General features: G+C 36.6%; 1 protein-coding gene across 7 annotated transcripts; it reads right to left on the minus strand.

Moving 5' to 3' along the window:
- Window positions 1–909: 909 nt before the first annotated feature.
- On the minus strand, window positions 910–12,338 carry LOC114320233 (uncharacterized). Of its 7 annotated transcripts, none has more exons than XR_003649745.2 (4): window positions 11,807–12,337; window positions 4,729–4,788; window positions 1,763–1,952; window positions 910–1,222 (listed from the first exon to the last, which is right to left on the minus strand). XR_003649745.2 is itself a non-coding variant. In XM_028267350.2 (4 exons), the coding sequence occupies exons 1-3, from the start codon at window positions 12,130–12,132 to the stop codon at window positions 4,748–4,750; spliced, it is 399 nt and encodes a 132-aa protein (XP_028123151.1). In that variant the 5' UTR covers window positions 12,133–12,338; the 3' UTR covers window positions 910–1,222; window positions 4,729–4,747. The 7 variants fall into 7 exon arrangements, 6 of the variants coding, with proteins under 6 accessions (XP_028123151.1, XP_028123149.1, XP_028123152.1 ...); XM_028267350.2 differs by lacking the exon at window positions 1,763–1,952 and adding an exon at window positions 11,037–11,068 and having other exon boundaries at window positions 11,807–12,338; XM_028267349.2 differs by lacking the exon at window positions 910–1,222 and adding an exon at window positions 11,037–11,068 and having other exon boundaries at window positions 1,646–1,952; window positions 11,807–12,338.
- Window positions 12,339–15,772: the final 3,434 nt, after the last annotated feature.

Below are 15,772 nucleotides of genomic sequence, written 5' to 3' on the forward strand. Positions count from 1 at the left end.
ATTTGATTTCACAAGTGCAATGTGAAACAGTGAAAACACAAAAGAGTCCAAATTCGACAATTCTTTTAGAAAATCGATGTTTGAATCAAATGCCAAAAATGGACTGCTTTGCAAGATTTCAAAGTCACCACCTAAATATTTTGTTTTGGAAAATTTAAGAAACTCGTGACTCGTGCCAAAGGCCATTAGTCTGTCATCACCAAAGTGTCTTGGCTTGGGAACTTAGGTACGAAAAGGAAAGGTCATGAATTGAGCACCCCACTCGTCTGATAAAAAATCAGCATCTACTAATCATTATGTGATTTTTATTTACATTATATGCTCACTATAACAAAAAAAGGTTTTTACAGCGCGCAATGCACATTGTAAAAACCCTTCTACGACGTACAGCGCGCGTCATATTATGACCAGTCATGGAAATTTATTCACTTTCAAAGATATGCTTCGTACGCTGTTAAAAACTATTTAACGACAGATTTTGTACGTCGTTGTTACTTTTTCTACATGTTATAGTACGCCGTTAAAAACTATTTAACAGCAAATTTTGTGCGTCGTTGTTACTTTTTCTACAATATACTATAGTACGCCGTTAAAAACTATTTAACGACAGATTTTGTGCGTCGTTATTACTTTTTCTACATGCTATAATGCGCCGTTAAAACTATTTAACGGCAAATTTTATACGTCATTGTTACTTTTTTTACGACTACTTTTGCACGCCGTTAATTGGTGAGACAAATAACGTTGCTGATTGTGCGCCATAAAATATGTAATACAACTTATTATGCCTACCGTAGAATATTCAATTTTTTTTATTTTTAAATTCAGCAGGTTCTATTTGACCAATTTGGTACAATCTAACAAATATTACAAACAAGCATCACAAAACATCAATCAACCACCAAAATATTGTTTGAAACATAAAAAAGAAACTATATCCATAAATTATAAGCATTCAACAATTGTCTATACATTCCAAACATTCAAAAACTATATCTTTAAGTTCTAAACTGTACAAAAAGTTTAAACCATCCAAAACTATGCATATCTAACTTTCTATCAACAACTATTAAGAGATTATCTAAAATTACCGACAACAGCTCCTATAACAGTTGCAGCTGCAACGGTAGCAAATCCACTTGCTTCTATCATAGGGACGAGGGTGCCCAATGTAGAAACCTGCAGCAATAGCTGAAGCAACTAACCCTATTGCATTTCTTGTCTGCATAACAAAAGAAACTTCTCATAAGTATAAAAACCAACGACTCATGGACAAAAACATTTCTTGAGATATTAAGAAATGATCAAGAAATTTTAAAATATCAACAAAACATTTCCACAATTTATAAGATAATTCAATGACCCCATAAAAGCAATGTCATAATGAAAAATTAGCAAAAATTCAAGATCTCAATAGTTTGCTACTAAATCCAAGCCATAAGAAGCTCATGAGAAAAATCAAATTTAAAAAGAGAAAGAGGTGAAATTAATCTACTTCAATGCAACACTTACTTGGGACTTGCATAATTATGTTAAAGGATCTCCATGTATGAGGTTTAGGTTTGTATAAGTTTTATCTATTAACATTGTCACGCCCCAAAAATAATTCAACATAAGACCCCAAACGAACAAACATTCTCTATGCTTTGACAACAACTCTTCCATCTTCATTCATATAATAAATGGGTTTAATGCAAAAATTCCACATGCAGTATACATTCACTAAACAAAAGGATATATGAATCTAGAACATGTGAAGTACCTAGCATCAAAATAATAAAATGCCCTTACGGGCTTACATCTTCCAAGGCAATAACCCGATTAACAAAAGGGTCTTTCAAACCCATACATGTTAGCCCTTAGCTTTACAAAAGAATTCACAACAAAAGGAGGGCCGTGTGCTCTTTACAATTATCCACGCCCTCAATTTGGCGGGATCACCACGTCTTTTCCTGCACCAAAACCCATAGGGATGAGCATAAACTCAGTAGAGAAATACCAAACAAAGTATATACGTTTATGTTGGATGGCCAAAAATTGAATGCAAGTGCAAATGCGATGCAACACTTTGTCAAAATATTATTCACGTCTTCCTTGAGAAACACCATGCATTTCATTTACAATTACAATCTCATAGATTTCCAAATTTAAACTTTTTAATCACAAAGGGCGGTAAATACGACACTGGTAATTCCTAGGCTAGTGTCTACAAGTAGACTCTACGAGTACTACCAAACTGTCATTTTTACCGGTATTAACCGGAAGGCTCGACACCTATCCGCGCGATTTTCTGATCTTTCACCGTGGACACTCAGGCCAACTTATCAAATTTATCTACACCCCCTAACCGGACTTACCACCGTATTTACCCCATACACGGTTCATAGTTCTCATTACAATATAATCCTTTCCAAAGAAAACGTTTTTCAACTCATTTCAAGATGTGCATTGAAGATAATAAATTTAAATGAGAACATGATGCAATGTATAATAGCTCATAACATTCCTTTATTTCAAACATCTCTACAACATCAATTTACTACATTATCCATTTCTTCTTCTCAATGATATTCCACAATTCACCGTGCCATCAACCCATAGCACTAACATCTTTCATGCTCAATTCACAACAATTGGCCCTCTTCAAGATTACATGCGATGCCTTTCAATTATCAATTCCAATGTTTTACAATTATCTCCAACCAAAATGCACAATCATTTGTTATTTTACAACAATACACTTCAAATATTCAACAATAATGTTAGAATAATAGCTCTTTTCTCAAATCCTAAGTAAATTATCATTTATGCTAATCAATGTGGAGAAAGTTTCACTATCTAATTTTAGAACAACAAGAGGCCCCCAAACATATTTTCACCTATCAAAATCCCCCAACATTCTCTAGGGTTTTAAGCCAAGAATCAAAATAAACCTCTTTCCCCTCTTTGGAAAGGGTTTTTCATTCAAAATGCCACACTTACCATTATATAAGTTAAAATCTTCAAGAGGGATAATTAAAGAGAGAGATATCAAAAACCTATTTTTAAAACCCTAACTTTTATGAGATAAGACTAAAACTTCAATATCATTAATGGAGCCTTTAAAGCCAACCAAATCTAACATAAATATATATATAACTCATGGAGATTTCCCTACCTCAAGACCTTGATGAAGAAAGGAAGTGAAACCCTAGCTTTCAAGATGGTGTGTTCTTCAATTTCTCCTACACCAAGAGGGGTCCAAGCTTGATCTTCAAGATTTAGGAGATGATGATACTCTAAGCCCTAGAAATTACAAGAAATCAAAATATTTTGGAGGTTTGTAGAGAGTTTCTAGAGAGGAGGAGAAAAGATGGCTTTTAGAGTGAGAAGGAAGGGTTAGGAAATGAGGTATTTTCGGCCTCAAAATGATAAAAAAACAGAGTTTTCAGACTGCCAGAGTACCGCACGTGTGGCACCCATCCCCGCACGTGCGGAGCGCCATCTCCCGTACGTGCGGCCCTCACCACCGCACGTGCGGGGCTCCTCCCGCACCTCAGTCCGCACCTACAATTTAAGCAGTGTGCTCAGCCAAACAGTCCCAGAATTCCTCACGTGCGGCTTCACTCCCTGCACGTGCGGACCCTCTCCCGCACGTGCAGCCCAAGGCCCCAGCACGTGCAGCCCCTGGTTTCCAGCCCAGAATTTTCCGGCTTCACTCCCGGGCATTCCGGACTCGGCCGCGTGCCCTCCAAAACAAGAGAGGTTTAAGTCCCCGAACAAAACAGAGGTAAAGACTATCATTTAGAGAACCAATTCCAAACGTGATTAATCTGATAAAAGCGAAAGGAGAAGGGAACGAAGAAAGAAAAGAAGGGAAGTAAAGACTCGGTTGTCACAAACATTGTAAGTTCCAAACTAAAGAGTCCAAATCAAATTAGAGTCTATATTATTTACAAGTTTAAAAAGAAACTTTCAATCCAATATGTACATGAAATGTTGTCAGGTGAAAGTGTAAAATATAGACTAAAAAAATATGAAATCTGGAACATTTTAAAGATAAACAGACTCTTTTCATCCCCTTTCTGGGGACCTAACAAGCCAAGTTGAACATCACTAAGCTTGATTCAAAGTGAAAGATGCTGACAAATACTACAAAGCCACTACAGTTTCATGGGCAATAAAGTAAGCAAGTGCAGTATGCTAGCAACTTCCAATCACTAATTCTACTAGTATGCTATGAAATGGCAATATATAAATGTTCGATTAGGCTAGTTAACAAGCTGAAGCTTGGTGAAAAGTATACAAATCAAGTTTGAAAATGCCTAAGCTCAATTTAAATCCCATAAACTCAAGGCTAACCAATTTAATATTCAGTTCTGCATATCTTGTTTGCACCAATAGACATTGTTTTTATGAGTCGAAGTACTGTCACGGCAGTGCACCTATTTTTTTTTATTTTTTTTTTTTGAGTTTTGCACCTTCGCCTACTGTTCATGCTTTTTGGCTTATATCCAAAATGAGGCTATAATAGCCTGAACTTGTCTTTCCCAAATAGCGCCATAGTATGCCTTTCAGAACCAATTAATGAAGACAAACTAAATGACCTCCATGTTAAGTAATCCCAACTGTGATGTATAGTTTTTGCTTGGTATTGTTCAGGGTTCACCCCCTTATGGTGTTTTTTGGTCTATAAAATATTGTACTCATCAAAAAACAGAACAAGCACATTAAAGGTAACGCACTGACCTGTCAACAAAAGAATAAGCTAGTGCTTGCCCATTGTAGTCTTTTCGGAGCCCATCATTCCTGGATTCCATTTTCCATAGAGTTCAATCACAAAAATAACTTGAAATACAATTATGGAAGACAATTCTCAAAAGAAAACTCACTAACAAGAAATATACAACAACCATTTAAATATTGTTAAAATCGATGTATTATTGATTGATATTGATTGATTTTCTGTCTATTACAAATGGTTCCTTATATAGATGTAGGTGTAGTGGATGGTGGTAGTGGTGTAGTGGGTTAGGTTTAGTGGAGTAGGTGAGGTGGTAGTGGTGGTAGGTGATGGTAAATTCTAACAGCCCCCCGCAAACTCAAGGAGGATAGAAACTAACCAACTTGAGTTTGAAGAGAGAAACAAAACAAGAAAATACATAAAAATAAAAAAGGATAGGAGACACTGTATGGTCGTGTCAGACCGTTGGTGAAGACACTGAATGGTTGTGTCATAACGATGTAGAGAACACTGTAGGGGGGTGTCATAACCATGTAGAGGACAGTTTATGGGGTCATGTCGAACCGTTGTAGAAGACAGTTTATGGGGTCATGTCGGACCGGTGTAGAAGACAGTTTACGGGGTCATGTCGGACCGTTGTAGCAGACACTATTGTGACAGTTGTTATGACAGTTTACAGAGTCTTGCTGGACCCTTGTAGAAACTAACCGGAATCAATGTCGGGACAGTTTACAGAGTCTTGTCGGACCCATAAAGGAGCTAACCGGAATCAATGTCGGGACAGTTTACAGAGTCTTGTCGAACCCTTGTAGAAACTAACCGGAATCTATGTTGGGACAGTTTACAGAGTCTTGTCGGACCCATAAAGGAGCTAACCGGAATCAATGTCGGGACAGTTTACAGAGTCTTGTCGGACCCTTAAAAAGTCGCACCCTCAAAAGGTGTGCCCAATTTTTCAAAAAAGCGTGTCATCAAAAGGCGTGCCCAATCCATAAAAAGGCGTGCCATCAAAAGGCGTGCCATCAAAAAACGTGCCATCAAAAGGCGCGCCCAAGTTGTCGGCGAGCACCGAGAGGCGCATGATGCGCGTGTCTGCCTCTTCGTCAGGGTCTTTATAAACTGAGGCAGAGGCTGAGGCTTGGAAGCAGAGACAAAAAACCTGCTAGAAAAACTCTGAAAAACTCTTCGTTTTCTGAGAGAGATTTCTGAGAGAGATACTCTGTAACACTCTGTTTTCTGAGAGAGATTCCTGAGAGAGACACTCTGTAACACTCTGTTGTCCAGAAAATGGCTTCATCTTCCCGTGGTCTGCTCACTCTCTTTCCAGACCTTAACGAGTCCACAAGAGAAATAACTGGTGCGGTGGCCAGTGAACCTCAACCAAACACCTCTGTGTTTGCTCCGTTGAACTTTCCGATGCGGGCGGTGGAGCAAAAAATGGCGGTGCAAACTGATATTGAGGCCAATCAGTATACTCTGAAGTCATGCGTGGAAACCATGACGGCGGTCACAAATTTGTCGCACCGGCTGCAGAGTAGGGCAAATGAGGTGCAGCAGTTAAACTCCCAGCTGGCTCTGCTCCAACGCATGTATAAGGATGCGCGAGCAGAGATAAGTGTGCTAAAGACAGAAAACAAAGAGCTGAAACGGAAGGCCACCGTGATGTTCCGTTTTGGAGGTACGCCATATGCTGCAGTGGAGGAGTATGGGGGAGTGAACGTGCTCGGTGGCGTGGAAAACACAGAGGCAGCACCGTCAAGGGCCGCGCAGGACGGAGGCAAGAAGAAGAGACCGGCAGCAGAGTAGAGAAGGGAGGTCGGTGTGTGGCCGTCTGCAGAAAAGAAAACAAAGCCATTGTTGTGTTTTGATTTTGTTTTTTTTTTTTTTTTTTTTTTTTTTTTTTTGGTATAAAATGGATCGGGGTGAGCCCCGACAGGAATAAAATGAATTTGGTGTGCAGTTCAGCTGCTTCCTCGTTGTTTTTTTTTTTTTTTTTTTTTGTGCAAAGAAAAAATAATTAAAAAAAATGAAAAATAAAGTGAAAGAGAAAGAAAAAAAGAAAGAAATAATAAGAATATATGTGAATAAAATTGAAGAGAAATGTGTGAATGTGAAAGGAATAAAAAATAAAAATAAAAAAGAAATGTGAGATTCAAACGTGTGTGGCGAGTCCTACCACTAATAGAAAAGGAAGATGATAGGTGTGCAAATCAGGTGGTGTGAAAAAGAAAAAATATAGGTGGGAGAATTATTTGAATTAAAAAATTAAAAGAAATAGATAAAAGAAAATCACGTAGGTATGATTTTTTTTTTTTTTTTTTTGGAGAAATATAAAAAAAAATAATAATAATAAGAAGAAAATGAGAAAAGGGTGATGCGCACTAATAATGGCCGAAGATAATTAAACTTGACGAAAAGAAAAATATAATATTGCTTGCCTGGCCGACAGCACATGACCACTTGTTAGCTTTTCAATTCTTATTTATTTATTTATTTAGTTATGTTATCTTCTCCCCAAACAAAGCATCAATTCTTATTTATTTATGTTATCTTCTCCCCAAACAAAGCAGAACCCATTACCATTCAGCCTCATCAGTACCCCGCATCTCTACCAAGCTTTTACAACTGCAACAAAGAGAGCCATCACATAGGAAGAGGATGACACCGCAAGACCAGGCGTCGGCCTTTGCGCCGTCGAAGCCGCGGCAGCGGAGGACTTCCGGGGAGGTGAATGCCGGAGTTCCGCAGGCGGTTTGGAGCACTTGCGGTGGAGCTGGTTTTCCGGCGAGGTGGAGAGGCCAACCTCACAACCAGATGGAGCAACAGTACATACCATCAATCACCCACTACATCCGGCGACTATGGCGGCGGAGTACGATCCGAAACGTGCTTCCGGCGACTATTCGTCCGCCGTGAATGACGGCGTGACGGTGGAGGAATGCCAAGATATGATCCGGCGAAGTCTCAGAACTCCAATGGTGGAATTTTTGAGGGAGCATTTGGAGAACGCTGGATGCAGTATTGGGGAAAAAATTCATCAAGGCTGGGTAAAGAGATTTTGGGTTTGCGTCGGCGAGGTAGTGAAGAAGAGTGAAGGTATGTGTAGAAAATGCTAGTGGACTAGGTTGAGGTCCGGCGGGCGGCCAAGGCGAAGTTGCCGCCCGCCGGTGAAGCAAAAATACTAGGTTCTAAACCTGCTCTGATACCATGTTAAAATCGATGTATTATTAATTGATATTGATTGATTTTCTGTCTATTACAAATGGTTCCTTATATAGATGTAGGTGTAGTGGATGGTGGTAGTGGTGTAGTGGGTTAGGTTTAGTGGAGTAGGTGAGGTGGTAGTGGTGGTAGGTGATGGTAAATTCTAACAAATATGAAGCAACCTTCTTACCCTTTCTCTGCAATCACAGCAACATCCAGTTACATGGCTGTGAAAAGTTGCATCATATCAACCAAATCCTATGTTTCGAGAAACCCACTCCAGCAGTGCAAATGCTATTTTTTTGCATGATTTAATTTCTACCACATGTACCAAATTATATGTATTCGAGTATTGTTAAACTAAACTTATAATTCAGTAATTGATGTATCTAAAAATTAAATTCATTTAGCTTTTTCATACTTGCATTAAATAAAATTTAATAATAGGTATTTGCTGATGGAATTCTTTCAAACTCTAAATATTTAATTTAACGTTTATCTTAAAAAAAAAATTTAAGTTATTGAATTTATATTAAAAATACAATGATGTGGATAGCATCATGCTAAATTTGGCACAATGATAGCACACTGCTAGAGTTGTTTTTTTGTTTTTTCCCCCCTTTTTGTGTCCATCTTGCTAAATTTGAGCAATAGCACAATGTATAGCAACTGGTAGAGTTGCCCTCAAAGTGAGATACAAACTTTACTGCTATTTCCTCACGAGAAAATCTCACTATTTGAACTAAATGCATACCTGATTCATAAGGTGCAATTAACTCAAGAAATTATCGAAGTAAAAAGTAATTAAGGTCATTTAGGAGAAAACAAAAAAGAACATCAAGACAGACCTAAGTGGCCTATGAGTGTTGTGTCAATTAGAGAAGCAATGGGATCAGCAGCTAATGTCAGCACTGCAGGGAATGCAATTTGCAGTATCTCCACCCCAAGTATGGTTTAGGGGTAAAATATAGAATTGAGGAGAATGAAATGTAATGAGAACAAAATTTTCTGGGCACTTTTTTCCCTAAACAGAGACTGTAAATGAGTAATTTTCTAGGCATATGGAAATTTTCTGGCTGGGCATATTGAAATGGGTAATTTTTTCATTTTGCTCGATCTGCTCTGATAGCAAGAAAAACTCAACTCAAATGAGCCAAATACTTGTGTCAGGCATCTAATTAGAAAAGAAATTACAAGAAGAGTCCTACTACTTTACTTGTCAACAATTTGTCCATGCAGTGACACAACACTACTACGAAAAAGGGGATAATCAAAATTTAGAGGCATAGAAAACCTTGATGCAAATTAGAAGGAAGATGAGCCTAGATGTTGGAGACATTCAAGAAATTTTCCAAAGAGGAAGTGGAAAGTTTTTAAGGAGAAAATCAGGCAGTCCGAGGTTCAACAAAATTCTAGACACAATTTTTTTACAAATCTGAACTAAGTAGTAAGAGATCCTAAAACCAGCACCGGAATGAGTCTATTCATTGATATCAAAATCTAGTATTTTGAAGCACTTAAATATCTAAAATTTCTTCCAAGAGCAAAGACGGAGACAATGATCATAATTCCAAATAATGGGCTGTATAGTTTGAGGGAGGGGACAAAGATGGCTTTGATGCGTTATGGTAGCAACAAGCTACAACAAAGACTCAAATTCCGCTAGCTTTTGTTTTCAACATTATAAAAGCAAAGAATTAAAATAAATTTAAAAATAAAAATAATAAATAAATAAATAACTCAGAAGTGTAAGTGAAACACAGTAAAAATACTAATAAATTTGTCCTTGCTACACAAAGAAATCAACTAAGTTATCATTTTAAACATAGAAGTATATTTTCATGCAGAGCAGAATATGTTTTAAATTATGGAATTGAAATAATTTTATAATTAATCCACTAAGAACTAGAAAGAAAAGCAGTAGAGATAGAAGTAAAAAAATTTAACACTTTAATATATCAATTGAATGGAACCAAAGTAACAAGATTGCATTGAAGGATGAAATTTTCAATCATCAATTCCAAATTTTGATAACCAAATCCAGTATCTAATGCACTATCCTCTTTGTAGTATTGTTTAGTGAACTAAAGTTCATGTAAATCAAAAGTAACAATTGGTTCAATCTTTGTTTGCTAAATTAAAACCAAACATTCTCATTCTTACCAAAAAGTGCACAGAATATAGTGCACTACTCTTTATTATTTCCCAAATTCTAACCGCAGTGATATATAAGGAAATTCAATCAATATAGCACACTCAAACAACTTTGATTTCTACGTTGAACCATCAACTTAAAGGAGTACTCAAATATATTAACAAATGGTTCTCAATAAACTATACACAACTTACTATTAACAAACAAGCAAATAAATTGACAATTCAAAAAGAAAATAAAAAGGAATAAAAATGAATTGAAAGATGGCTTCCTTCCTAAATCAGAGGATTACAATACTAGAGAAGGAACAAATTTTGAAATTTTCTTGATTCTCCAGCACACAATTTGCAAATTGCAAGATCATTTTAGTGGATGATGATGATCAAGACATCAAATTCCATGCTCAAGACAACCAAAATTAGGAGAGTAACCCATTTCATTTCTAATTTTTTGAGCTAAATGCTTGATAATCTACCAGATTCACAAAATTTACTAATTCAAAAAGGAAAAACACTGCCTTCAAACTCACTTTCCCCAATAAAAAGACCCCATTTAAGCAATATTGTCTCGTTCACATATAAATTCAACAACAGAACCACCCAAAATAGCAAAAATATTCAAAACCCATGAACCATCTATGGCAAATCTGTGCAATTAGACAATGTTGATACCCAAAAAAATCAAAACCCACCTCTAACTTGAGAATCCAGATATAGATCCTTCTGATCTCCATACTGAAGAAAAGGGGGTAGCCAAAAAAAGGCAGAATGCATATTTATACTTGGAAGAGATTTTCATTGTTTGTTACTCAACTATTCTTCAAAAATATTATCCCTCAATGAAAACCATAGGGAATAATAATAACTACACAAGTGAGTAACACACTCACTTAAAATTTCAAAAAATAAAAACCAAAAAAAAAAGAAAAGCAAAAGCAACTCTAGAGTATGATACCTGACAAAAATGTGCGTTTACAATTCAAGAGCCTGCAACATGTGCCCAAGGTTATTTCCCCACACACCCAAAAAATAAGAAATTCACAATTGGTCGAGCATGTATTCGAAATATAGTATGAGGGCAAACTCTAAAAGTATGAATTCTTTCTTTTCATTTTATCTTTTCTAATCTTTTTATGGTTGGTAGCCACTTCAAAGAATACACGATACATTTAAATGCAGACAGGTGCCCTCAAATTTATTTCTTCACACATTTTAAAGAACCATGTGAGTAACTAGTTTAAGGCTAATACCCACACAAGAACATCAAAATTTGATAACAAGAGTACATTCCAAAAATAGGAAGAATTTAAAAACATGCCAAACAAAACAAAAGAGTAAAAACCTATATCACCTATGAAATCAAATTGTGCTATTATAAACAATTTTCCAATTATGAATAAAACTCTCAATCAATCATGCATAATACAAACTCATGCAGTAGTAAGAAGAACAATCCCCAAATGCACAGATTTGGCTGGCTATATATACATTGATTAAAGAACTCAATACTTACTCTTCACAACCACTCTAATGAATTTAATTTAAACTTGTTGGAGTTTATCCCCAAAAATCCCAAACAAATATTTAAACCCACATTTGTCACCCCAGAAATTATCATATTAACAACAAAAACTGTGAAAAATTCAATTAGTAAATATTTTGATTTCTTTTCGCTGCAACCAAACAGGGGGAAATGGGCATGCTAAGAAAAACGGAAAACCTAACCTTCGTTTCTTGCGTCTCTGTCCATTACTTTCTTCTTCTTCTTCGGACACAGACTTGTTGTCTTTAAGTTTCAAAGTCTCTGAAGCTTCCTCGTGAATCGCTTCTTCATCTTCTTCTTCAACAATGACAGCGTTGTTGTGGGTCCTCTGAACACAGGTCTCGAGGAAAGAATCAATTTGGTCTCGGAAGAAGGGTTTGCGGTCAGACAAGTCGATGTCGAACTCTGACTCTAGGGTACGCCGGACGGAGCGGGCGGTGGTGGTATTGAGGTCGGAGGTCTGGAGCACATCCCAGAGCCGATTCACCAGCTCCGAATCCGAAACCATTTTTACTACTACTCGTATTCAGATACTCCGATCCGGTTAAAGAACTCAACCAAGAAAAAGAAGAGAAGAAGAAGAAAGAGTGAAATTGGTGAGAATATGATTTAGGGTTTGAAATGGATGAGTGTGGTGGAGGAGTAGAGAGTGACTTCTGCAAAGTGTATTTCATCTTAGCATTTGGCCAGAGTATTTCATTTTCCCGCCTAATTTTATTTTGGTCATATTATTCATGATTGAAATTGTGTCCTGTGAAAAGTAAAATATTTTTAATGGCCAGCATATGTGCGCCGTGAAAAGTATATTTTTTAATAGTTGATTTTTTGTGTGCCGTAAACATTATAATATTTTTAAGGGTTGACATTTTGTATACCGTGAAATGTTTAATATTTTTAATGGTTGGTGTACGCGTGTCGTGTATAGTTGATGTATTAACGACATGACATATGCACGTCGTAGAAAGTTTTATTATTTACGACTAATATTATAATTCGTAAAAAAATCATTATTATTAGCATTCACGGCCTACGCAATAGACACATCGTGGTTATAAAAGTATTTATGACGTGCAAAAAAAACAAATCGTAAAAGTGAGAAACTACGGCGTGCATTTATTGTATGTCATTGATGTGGTGTCATAAAAAGTCAGTTTTGTTGTAGTGGCTCTTGTTCCAGTTATTAGACTAATATTACTATGTGTTGCACATAAATATAAACTAATTTGTAAAAATTGGAACTTTTTGTTTTCATGTTTGTTTGAAAGTTGTTTTGAATATACGTCACTTAAAAAATGGGTGAGTTTGTACATTAATCAATTTGTCCCAATTTTAGCAATTAGCCTTCATCCACAGGTATTCAAACAATTATATCATTTAAGCACTTAGCCTCGTGGAAAACATGTTTGACATGGCAACAATTACATTTATGCAATATACTAAAGCACAAAAATGCTCACCTCGTACTCTAAGGCAAGCCAAAAGAAACAAAGAGTTAAAAAATATGCATGTTCTTAATTAATGCAACATGACTAATATAACACATGCGATATGCAATTTAAATTAGCTCGGCTAATAACATGGCATGTGAATCAACTTGATAGCAGGTGGTTTGAGCACATTTTCAAAGAAGGAATAGATAACAATGTGAGTTAGAATGACACGCCAAGCCTAATGCATGCAAGACAATGGATTCAAATCATGAGAAACGCTAAATGAAATATGATGCTCTAAATTATCCATCATAAGTGAGTAAATAAAAGGGAGAAAGAAATGGGGTTGGAAGACATACACGCTTATTACACATTTCCCTCATGCAAGAGGGTGCGGATCAATGCCTGAGTGTCCAAATTAAACTAACTATTACAAAACCGAATGAATGAATGAATAAGCAACTAACTAGCTAAGCTATAATTAACTAACTAGCTAATTTATTACAACAAAATAAACTAACTATCTAATGAATTATTGCTACGATAATACTAATTACAACGATAATTATTACAACAATAATGAGAGCATTAATTTACAATTTACAACGGAAGCACAAGAATGGCATGTACATAGCGGTTTCAGAAGTAACTATGTCTGCCTTCCTTGGAATCTATCCTGTTTCATCTTCAGTCACTGCTCTCTGTTTCTATAAAACACACTGTTTACCAAACATCGCAGGCCAGTCGGCCAGGCCCAAATAAGGCCGGCCTTGCCCTAATTTTGTGCAAAACCCTGTTTTGTGTTCTGAGGTGAAAACAGTGCAGACATAGTTAAACCATGATAATGAACCTCCGAAGAGATTAAACCATTTAGCATTGTATGTATCTTTCTCATGTTTAAACAACATTCAGCTGAAACAACTCTCAAAAAGAAAAGAAAAACCAAGAAAAAAGGAATGTTACAGAAATGATTATGCAAGATTGATTTACTACACAAGTGAGACTCTTTACATGGAATTAAGTAAGAAAGAGCTATCAACTCAAATGACTTGGTGTCTAAGGCCTAAACAATCGAAGCCATGAGGACTTACAACACAACAATCATAATATTTAAAGCATAAACTATTTAAATAAATTAAAATAGCCCTAAAATAGCCCCTAAAGTATAAAAAACAGTAGCTAAAACCATGTTAAAAGAGCGCAAAAGATAGGCAAAAACAAAGAGATACAAAGCTAGTAAGCAAAGCTAAGGAGATGTGGCTAACCCCTCAACTTTTGGGACTTCTAAACCATATATTAGCCTCTAAAAATAGTCCAAAAATAGCCCCAAAACAGTGGCTAAAATCAGAGAAATAAGTGGGAAACATAAGGATATAAGTTTGGAATAACGTTCAAGGAAGGGTGGTTAACCCCTTTACCTTTGGTTGCTCTTAAATCACAAATTTCAGCCAACAAAACAGTCCCAAAATAGCGTACAAAGCATGGAAAAGAGAGGAAAACAGTAAAAAGATAAATAAGGAAGAGGATGCAAAAGTTATACCTCTTGAAAGAGAGAATGCTTGTAGTTAAACAAACTTGATTCCAACACCCTCAAAATTTATGAAATATGGTTTGGAACTTCAACAAAAGCTTCAAGACTAGCTCTAATGGTGTATGTATAGCTAAAGAAGGTTTGAAATCAAAGGAGGAAGGAAGATGGAAGGAGGTCTATTAGCTCTTCAAAGCTTTTGGAAATTTTATTAACCCTCAATTCTGAATGCAGAGGCTTTATTTATAGAATTTGATCCAATTTGATAAAAAATATCTTCAAAAACCAACAACTGGCGAATTCTCGCCAATTGTCCTATTTCTTGCCACTAAGACCCGGCCAGGCTCTAAAACACATAGCCGGGCCTAAAAACACACGGCTGGGCCTAAAAAGGAACTTTGGAAAATTTTTCATTGAGACTCGGCCGCGCCTCAATGAGGCACAGTCAGTTCTAAATGGACCTGGCTGGATCCAAAAATCTACATTCAAGCCCGACTTCAAACAGGCATATCTCCTTCATCCGGACTCAGATTTAGGTGATTCTTGAGTCTAAATTGAAACCCCAAAAGTCTACTTTCCAATAGTATGGCCTCACATATAAAGTCTAAGTGTGGAAAGAGATATGCCTATTTTAGTGAAGGTTGTTCATTATTATCTTAACGGATTTATACCCAACTTCTTCTTAAACTAGTTTTATTCCCTCCCGTCCTATTTCCCTCAACTCCAAACCTATAAATAAGATGTTTTAAATATTTTTCAAAGAGTTCACCTCCATTCCATTTATTTCCACTTTGTCCTTGCTCGGTTTACTGAAAAGTACAATGTTTTAGATGAAATGTGAGTCTCGGAACATCGTAGAAGCATTTGGAAAAATATTTTGAAATGAGGGTTTTAAGGTCTAAAATAGTTTGGTCAAAATGGGTGTAAGGTTGGGATTAGAGCCTGAATCCAAATTTCTTCGCTGAGAATTCAAAAGATTGCACAGTGTAACTTTCATTATCGGGTGTTCGAAATAAAGCACCCAAGTCTTAAGGGCGGTGAAAAATGGGGTGTCTACAGTGGTCGAATGGCCGAACGACCAGGCAATCGACTGGCTAGAGAAAATTTCGTCCCTTTTGCTTCAGTTCAATCCAGCTTTGCTCCGGTTCCCCACTGGTCTTAAACACTTGGCCAAAACATGTGTAGGGTTA

This window comes from Camellia sinensis, chromosome 10 (assembly GCF_055761805.1).
Source record: "Camellia sinensis isolate YWXY chromosome 10, ASM5576180v1, whole genome shotgun sequence".
Taxonomy (NCBI): Eukaryota; Viridiplantae; Streptophyta; class Magnoliopsida; order Ericales; family Theaceae; genus Camellia; species Camellia sinensis.

Bases quoted from the DNA above. Each gene is read 5' to 3' on its own strand.
- LOC114320233 (XM_028267346.2), bottom strand. From the start codon at position 12,132: ATGGTTTCGGATTCGGAGCTGGTGAATCGGCTCTGGGATGTGCTCCAG. The intron at 4,789-11,806 runs GTTAGGTTTTCC...AATGGAATCCAG, and splicing joins CAGAGACGCAAGAAACGAAG to GAATGATGGGCTCCGAAAAG. The intron at 1,953-4,728 runs GTCAGTGCGTTA...GTTTTGGTGCAG, and splicing joins GCTTATTCTTTTGTTGACAG to GAAAAGACGTGGTGATCCCG.